A 9,519-nucleotide genomic window follows, 5' to 3' on the forward strand; every position below is an offset into this window, starting at 1 on the left:
TCCTGAGCTGTTGGGTTTGGATACCTTAGAAGTCAGGCTAAGCATGATTTGCTCACCCCCGAAGATTGTCTCATAAATGTAATCAAAAGTCAAGCCTTTTTGGTACGTTTCTTGACTTTCCGAGTGGAGTGAAATCCTAATGACACATGAAGCAATTTCACAGAAATTGAGCAGGGTTTTTATTTACAAAATAGATCTGGGCTGAACTAGATCATAAGGTATACAACCTAAGAAAAGCTAGTGACACGCTCTATATGTGGTACTTGTTAACATCAGAGATGCACTGGCCAGACCCCCTGGATAGCATAGTTGAACTGTTGCTGCTCCAAGTGACTTGTCAAATGCAGGCCGAAATCTCATTTGTGGCTGGTATGTTTTGCAGGCAGACAGCCCTGAGGATATGCACAGCTGGATCAAAGCAATCACAGAGGCGATGCAGGCCCTGAAAAGCCGCCCAAGGGTAGGTCATATCCTTTCCTCTTCACATTTAACATCAATTAAAGAGCCATTATTTTTAAGCTGATGTGATTTATTTAGCGGCTTGTGCAAATGTTCAGTGAATTAGTCAGTTTCCAGGATAAGACCCTGCTGTCTCTGGATTTGTCTACCACTCATCCAAAAAAAGTTTAAAAAACAAGTAGTAGTATTTAGGAGAAGTCATTCAGCCCAGCTTGGCTATGAAATCAGCAATGCTCCCTGAAGCCTGGGCAAAAGATTCAGCAACAGCAAAAGCTAATTGAATTCAGATTTGCATAGTTCACTTAATTCTCTTGTCCTTGCCTTGAAGCCTGAAGCATATGTAGTAGTAAAGTCCTGATCTCTAGAATCGTCCTTCAGGATACGTAGAGCAATTTCTACAGGAACTAACTCCCACCTTTCCCCCTCTGCTCTGCCTGTCTTTTTGCAGGAAATGTCCTTCGCAAGACCCATTTCTTCTATGAGCAGGCCTGGGTGCTCCAATCTTTCAAGCTCCTTGATCCCCTCCTTGCCCCGAATGAGACAGCCCGGGGATGAGAGGAAAGCGCTCTGCAAAACCCCTTCCACCCCATCCTGGCAGCCTTGGACACCAGTGCCGCAGCCAGGAGGGAAGCAGCCCATGAGAGAGGAGATGATGAGGCATATGAGAGACTCAGTGTTTGTGCCCTCATTCACAGAGTGTGATGCTGGAGCCATGCAGCAGAGGCGTGTACGGCACAGATCTGAACCCCAGCACATTAAAGAGAAGCCATTTGTGTTTAACCTGGATGATGAGAGCATCCGGACCTCTGATGTGTAACCAAACCCAGGCTCTTTTTGTCTTCAGTTTTTTTTTTATTTGTTTGTTTGTTTTTAAATGATGAACTCTGTTGATAGCAGTTTAATGCAAAGGTACCTTGACTCTACCCCAGACACAGGTAGTGGTATCAGCTAGCCCGAGCCAGCATAGTGCGCCACTTGTGTAATAACCATTGCAATGTGATGTACTCCGTCTGCTGAAACAGAGCAGAGTTTGGACTGGAAGAGCTGGTCTCCTGAGTACAAGTGTGGATACGTGTGCTAAGTGCATTGGGCCAGATTAATCTCTGGTGAAACTCCATTTAATTATCTGGGATGAATTTGTCCTGTTTTTGCCAACTCCCTCCGGTGATATGAGCTTTAGGTAGAACCACTTCCCTTGATAATGTTGCTTTCCCAGAAAAGGAAGTGGAGGTCACATATTTCTAACAGTTCCCCTCTTCCACACACACCCCCACCGTAAGCCCACCTTTAACAGCCCAGTTTCTTTCTGTACCACCAGGCTGCCAGTGGTGAGCATGAGAACTGAAGCAGCTGCTGGAGGAAGGTAATGAGAACGGTCAGTAGCAAAGGCAGCCCTTTGTTTTATTAGGAGGACACCACTGTGACGTAGTGATCTTAAACCCATTTTGTGTTCACTTTGTGCAGGCATAAATGACGACCACACATGGTGTAAATTCGGAAGCGTCAGCCCCCAGTGCCTAAGCTGACAAAACAGCACTACCTTTAGCAAATACCGTGGTTCTGAATTCTTGGGAATCATGCAGGAAATATAGGACAGGATATTGTTAAAGACACAGAGGGCAGTTAGGTGCCCATTTCTCATTGACTTTCAGTAGGAGATGGATGCTTAACTCTCCCATACAGGCCAAAAAGGAATGAGTGAGTCACACTAGGAAATCTGCTGTGTTTGTAAAAAGAAAGAACAACTTTAAAACTGGCTTTCTAGGAGACCAGCTCTTCACAGTGGCCAACTAACAATGTATTAACCAATATGTTTTCTTTGTAGTAACTCCTTTTCTAGCCATGGCCTTTACATGATGTCACTCTGGAAAAAGCTCCTTGTTCAGACCTACGTAACACTTTATGCATTGATGATAACAAACATGTTTCTTGATATATTTATATTTTTTTAAAAAATGTGAGTCAAGGATAACACCACTTCTTTGCAGATTAGGTGTAACTGAGTATCTGTGGCAAGAATATTCTCAGGTATGTATCCAATCTTGCATTGCATACACTTGGGCACAAAGATTTAATTAAAATGCCTGAATCTTGAAGTATTAAAGAATGTGTAGTGAAAGCAGAATATTTACAATGAAATTTGGATGATTTGGCGATCCAACCAGCATGCACTCTGAACCTTTACATGTAAATAAGCAGAACTCTTTTTTTAAGCAATGCAAATGTGGCATTAACCCATAACAAAACAAGCTGATGCACAAAGGGTATAAAGCAATTTACAGCAGAGAGAGTGTTTTGATCTTTTTCACCTAAGAAGTGGGTAAGTAATCACTCTCAGCTAGACACCACACAACTCTGTTTCCTGTCTCTTTATTTCCTGTGGGGGGTTTTAATAGTGGCTCAGGTTATTCTGTGATTTTTTTTTTAAGACTTTGTAAAGCCTCACAAGGCAGGTGCACCTGTTACATTGCTATTTACAGGGCTTCAGTGGTTCATAGGACTTTTGCCAGCCCTCTGTGTAGAGGGGAGTTTCACCCAACACGAAAAGCTATCCATTCTTTCCATTTGTGTGTCCAGCTGCTTCTGCACCAAGCCTTTTCCTCTCCCACCCTTACTCAGACAAAACCACCAGTGACTTCCTTGGGAATTTTGCCTGAGTAAGCACAAAGGATGAGGTGCTGTTTATCTAAAAAGCAGCACATCTAGCTAGAAACCCTTATCCAAGGCTAAAGCAAGTTCAAACCATCGTAAGTAATTAAAAGTATCCCTTGCTTTATTATTAAGACATTGCTGAATGAGTTCCAAGTTCCAGCTATTCATAGTTTCAGTGCTACCTACAGTCCTAGAAACTGACCTTTGTGATGTAGATAAGGGCCTCCAGTGAAGCCATGCTAGCGTTTTTACCATGGACAGTAGACTTGCTCTGAAAAGGGTTAGATAAGGTAGTTAAAATCTGGTGGGACCTAGAATTCTGCCTATGTTAGCTGCTCCCTATTAGCAAGTGTGGGAGATCTTTAAAGAGGTAAAAGGCTAGTGTAAACCCTGCCGAAGACTCCAAATGGAATTTTGTGTCCTAAACCAGACATGTGCATGCTCTTGCCATCTTTAATAAACTGAAGTTGATACCTCAGTCTTAAATGTTCCAATCATACTGCGGCAGCTGTAGGTTTGGGATCTCTTGGAGTAGTCTTGAGAGAGCAAAGATTTCTACTTCTTTTTATTGTCTGACAGTTGTCATTGACTGTATGAAGCAATGCCAGGTGCCCTACAAACTCTGCTTAACATTACTCCACTGGAGAAAATCCCTTTGTTTTGTCCTGGTCTGCACTAATTTAACTGTTTTAAGAACTATATGTGAGCCTGGCCCAAACTCAGTTTGGGGCCAAATGGGGCTTTATCATGGTTTGGCCCATGAGTACAGATGGAGCCAAATCACGTTATAAGTAAACTGAAATAATATGTTCTTGCTTCTATTTCTACCTGTACCAAAGGGTTTTTTGGTAACCCACACAGGCCAGCCAAAATCCATTCCAACCCTGGCCAAAACCACATTCAAACTGTACTTGAGCACAGCGGTTAAATAAGACTGAAAACCCTTGTGTAGAACAACAGTATCTGTCAATCTCAGGTTTCCATAGGGCACCCATCGCTGTGGTGTTTAGGCTCTGATCAATGTTACGCTGAGAGCAAGGATTGGAGGGGAGGGCTCAAAGATTAACTTGGAACCTTTGCCACTGGGTCAGACCAAAGGTCCATCTAGCCTAGTGTCTTGTCTTCTGACAGTGGCCAATGCCAGGTGCCCCAGAGGGAATGAACAGAACAGTTAATCATCAAGTGATCCATCCCTTGTTGCCCATTCCCCGCTTCTGGCAAACAGAGGCTAGGGACACCATTCCTGCCCAGCCTGGCTAATAGCCATTGATGGACCCATCCTCCATGAATTTATCTAGTTCTTTTTTGAACCCTGTTATAGACGTGGCCTTCACAATATCCTCTGGCAAGGAGTTTCACAGGTTGACTGTGTGTTGTGTGAAGAAATACTTCCTTTTCTTTGTCTTAAATCTGCTGCATATTAATTTCATTTGATGACCCCTAGTCAAAAGAAGATAAGAACAGCCGTACCGGGTCAGACCAAAGGTCCATCTAGCCTAGTATCTGTCTGCTGACAGTGGCCAATGCCAGGTGCCCCAGAGGGAGTGAACCTAACAGGCAATGATCAAGTGATCTCTTTCCTGCCATCCATCTCCATCTTCTGACAAACAGAAGCTAGGGACACCATTCCTTACTCTAGTCCTTGTGTTATGAGTAAATAACACTTCCTTATTTACTTTCTCCATACCAGTCATGATTTTATAGATGTCAATCATATCCCCCCTTTACCCTGATGGTTCAGAATCAGGTGTGTGCATAATGTGTGCTACTGTTATGGGAATAGTAATACCAACAAAAATGACCACTAGAAGCACAGCCTACAATTTTTATGACGGGTAGGGGAGGGGAATCCTCTTTCTAAACAATGGACTTCAGACACACATCCCTGGCTCTGCCCACCATATTCTTCAGGGTTGTAATGTACATTTAAAAGACAAATGAGGGTTTGCCTAATAAGAAGGGAGGATAGTTTGAAAATCTGTACATACTGACTCAACACAGAATGAAATTAAAGTAGCACTTACATGCATTGCTTAAGCCCCATATTTTCAGATTCTAGTAGTGTTGAGGATGCACAGCTTTTGGAGAGAGAGGCCAGTTTTAGAATTTTTATAGTAATATCTGTTGAATGCAAATAGGTCAACATGACTGTAGTACAGCCTGAATGTAGTTGCACCTTCTGTCTTCATGGACACAGCTGGCCAGAGCATGATTTAAAAATGTTACATGCTTGGGGGGACAGATTTCAGGAATCCATGCCGAATTCTTTTACTCTTTTATATTTCAGTTCTGGACAAAAACAACTAAGTACAAATGTATACTTTTAGATTTCCTGCCAACCTATTTAAAATATTGAATGGAGTACCCCACTTCAGTTCAAACAAAGGTTCTATGGGAGACACTGGGAAATGTTGAAACAATGATTATGAATTGGAATAAATGTAAATGGTAGAACAAAAGTTATATTACTGAATTGTAGGCGTCTACATTTGGATTGGGTTTTTTCCCTTTGGCTTTATTTGCACTAGATTTTCTCTCTTATACTGTTGTGAGTTTTGTTTGGTTTTTTTCAGCTGACCTGCTGTTTAGCTAATAAAACATCCGGTTTTGACTATATGTAACCATTTGATGTGATTGTGAATATAAAGCCCTGAGTGGCATCACTCAGACTTACTGCCATGAGGGAGCCCTGTGTCTGAGAACATTAATTATAGGGGGGCCATAGTTAAGGTTGTGCAAGGCTCTGAAGATGTAAAGTGCCATAAAGATGAAACGTATTTCTAATGAATTATTATTGAAAGGCGTTCAAGGGCCTGGAATGGCAACGTCTGAGTTTATTGCACAGATATGATTGATTATCCAAGGGCGAAGCTACCAGTGGCTTTAGTACTATTGTTGTGTCCCCTTTTCTCTGTCTTCTCCCCCACCCATAACCTCAAAATGGCATTGAGACTGGTTCCAAGGCCACAGGATAGTGGCAGACAAAAATGTGTCTTGGAAACTAATTCATGTTCACTGTGCTAGAACAGTGCCACCACCATTCATGTTATTCACCCCAGCTCTGGTATCCCTCCCTTGTATACAGTGAATTCCCACAAAATAGAACGGACAACATAGTAGAGGCCAAACAGCTTGATCAATGTGAAGCTTTGCAGCACTTTTTAATAACTAATATATTTTAAAATGTGTGTTTGCCCCCTTTCCGGAGTCTTGCTTTTGTACAGATGCATAGTCATGCTATTTACCACCAGGGTCTTGCAAGGACCACCTTGAAAATGAAGTGTGGACCACAAAGATTAACTTCTCCAGATTTAGTAGACAGATGGGTGCAGACTTAAGGTAACTTGAATGGAAAGAATGGTGTGAGAAAATGTTCATCATTTTTCTTCTGTTTGTATTTTATATGAAGGCACCAAAATGGCTTCAGCCATTTTTGTAAATATTTGCTGTGTATTTCAAGTGCCCTTAGACTAGGGTGCTTCTACTTAGAGGTACTCACACCTAACCCGTATTAGGGATTACATGAGACTAAAACCTCTTGATCACGTGACAGGTTGATATTAACTAATGTGGGATGGAATGTCCATTTTTTTTTTCCCAAAGGAAAGTATGAGCAAGAAGTTTCCATGTGACATTCCAGTCACTTTTTCAGGCTAGAAGCTGGCTCACAGCTTGGGATGTTGAAGATACTTTGGGGTAACACACAATTACTGAAGAGCCTACAATATTTTCTACAGATTTTTCCCTCTTTCCTAGCAGTCCCCAAACAGTTTCTTAGAGTGAAGTTTTGAGTTACAGATGTGGTAAGATTGAATGGAAGTTTGGAAAACAAACATAGAACTTGGACTTCTGTTTAATTCTTTTGTGAGCTGCTTGTGCATTTAATTGTGATATTTGCACCAATAATTCTCAGCTGTGAATTGCACTTGTGTAAAGATGACTTTTGGGTGCATGAAAAATCTTCTAATGATACAATGCTTCTCACTTTACTTGTAGTGAAAAAATTTTGTTGCTTGTTTTGTAATAAAAAAAAAACCTGTGTGAAATCTTTAAAGAATGTGCTTTGTGTTTTTACTTGCATTTTATCATTATCACTTTTTTAAAACCCTTTCCAAGATAAATGCAATGGCTAACATATGTAAGTACTCATCCATAATGTGTAGGAAAAAAGCAGTTATCATAAGTGACTTCAATCTGAATGATGTATGCTGGAGGTCTCATTAAAATGTCCTTGGAATTTCTACAAGTTTTACAGATATCAATTTCCTAGCTCAAGAAGTATTACATCCAACGTGGGGGGATTCTATATTAGACCTCATCTTAACAGATAAATAGTGAGTGATCACAGAACTAAAAGTAGCTTAGGTGAAAGTGATAGTTACTTGATTACATTTGTTATGTGGAAAAAGAATAAAGTCCAAACCAATAACATATACAGTTGGTGCTTTTAGAAAGGGCCAGTTTCACAAAATTTGAAAACAATTGGGTCAAATCAATTGGGAGAAAAAAATTAAACGCACAAATGTCAATAATGGTTGGGAACTGTTTAAGAACTTCTTACTAGATGCATAAAAAGCCACAAATGAGAAAGAAGGCCACACTAGTTAAAAAAAAAAACAAACAGAAACAAAACTAACCTGGCTTAGAAGAGAAGTGAAAGCATATATAGACAGAGAGAGAAGAAAAAATATGCTTCTTTATATAGATAGATATAACAGATGGAAGAAGGGGGAAATTTATGTAAAGAATACACATCAGAAGCTAGGAACTGTAGAAAATTGATAAGGGAAGAAAAAGAATACAAGGTGAAAGCTATGGCCAGCAGCGTTAAGGACAATAAGAAGGAATTTGAGAATATTAGGAACGAAAGGAATCCTAACAATGGTATGTATACATTACTAGATGGAAATAGAACAGTCAATAATAAGGCAGAGAAGGCAGCAGTATTCAATAAATATTTTTCTGCATTTAGGAAAAAGCTAGATGGTGCAGGTATACCATAACTATGAAATATTTTCCATTCCAACAGTAATGAGGATGTCCAACAGCTGCTACTAAAATTAGACATTTTAAAAAATTAGTAGGTTCATATAATGTGCATCCAACAGTTTTAAAAGAACTATCCAAGGATCTCTCTGAACAATTAATATTGATTTTTTTTTTCAATAATTCTTGGAACACTGGGAAAGTTCCAGAGGACTGAAAGAAAGCTAATGTTGTGCCAATATTTTAAAAGGGTAAATGGGACAACCCAGATAATTATAAGTCTCTTAGCCTGATATTGATCCCACGGAAAATAATAGAACTTCTGACACAGGACTCTATTAATAAGAATTTAAAGGAAGGTAATAATTAATGCCAATCAATGTAGGTCTGTGGAAAACAGATCTTGTAATCTCATCAAAAAAGACAGTTTAAGTCTGATGATAAAGGTAACTGTTGATGTAATAGACTTCTGCAAGGCATTTGGCTTAGTACTGCACGATACTTTGATTAAGAAACTATATGATACACAATTAAGATGGCACACTTTAAACGGATTAAAAACTGGCTACCTTCTAGGTCTCAATGTAACTGTATACCGCAAATCATCAGCGAGCAGGTATGTTTCTAATGGAGTCTGCAGGGATCAGTTCTTAGCTCTAAGCTATTTATCCTTTTTGGCAATTTACCTGGAAGTAAACAAGAACATTACTGATAAAGTTTGCAGATGATGAAGATTGGAGGAGTGGTAAATAATGAGGGGGACAGGTCACTGATACAGAGAAAACTGGATCACATGGTAAGCTGAGCACAAGCAAACAAACCATGTGTATTTTAATAATGCCAAATGTAAATGTATACATCTAGGATCAAAGAATGCAAGCCACACTTACAGAATGGGGGACTCTATCTTGGGAAGTGATAAGTCTGAAGAAGACTTGGGGGCCATGTTGAAAAATCAACTGAACATGTGCTCCCAGTGCAACACTAGGGCCAAAAGGGCTAATGCCATCCTTTGGATGTATAAACGGGAGGCTGGAGTAGGAATACCACTGTATTTAGCACTAGTGTGACTGCTAGTGAAATACTGTGTCTAGTCTGGTGCTCACCATTCAAGAAGGATGTTGATAAATTGAAGAAGGTTCAGACAAGAGCCACTGACTTGAGTCACTGTGAGTTGAGTAAATCCCAAAATCTCAGGCTCAGTTGTTTTTGCAGCATCGTTTCTAGTTTTTATTCAAGGCAGGAGAGAGCCAAGTGCTTTACCCAACACCCAGTGACTCAAGTCAGTGGCTCTGCGAGAATGAGACTGTAGAATCCTATAATCAAATCACATCTCACAGCCCCCATAGAACTTACTGGCACAATGTAGTAGTGCAGTGGATAATAAAGTCCTATTCCTGTTCACTAGGGGGTTACAGCTCA

General features: G+C 40.3%; 1 protein-coding gene across 2 annotated transcripts in view; it reads left to right on the plus strand.

The window, feature by feature from the left end:
- PLEKHA2 (pleckstrin homology domain containing A2) overlaps positions 1-5,727 on the plus strand; it is a 53,986-nt gene extending 48,259 nt beyond the window's left edge. Inside the window, exons 11-12 of one of the 2 annotated variants that reach the window (XM_032774574.2) lie at positions 383-460; positions 908-5,727. In XM_032774574.2, coding sequence (XP_032630465.1) covers positions 383-460; positions 908-1,276 — 447 coding nt within the window. In that variant the 3' untranslated portion in view covers positions 1,277-5,727. The remainder of the gene's footprint in view (positions 1-382; positions 461-907) is intronic. The other variant, XM_032774577.2, reaches the window with a different exon arrangement.
- Positions 5,728-9,519: the final 3,792 nt, after the last annotated feature.

Source organism: Chelonoidis abingdonii, chromosome 2, assembly GCF_003597395.2.
Source record: "Chelonoidis abingdonii isolate Lonesome George chromosome 2, CheloAbing_2.0, whole genome shotgun sequence".
Lineage (NCBI taxonomy): Eukaryota > Metazoa > Chordata > Testudines > Testudinidae > Chelonoidis > Chelonoidis abingdonii.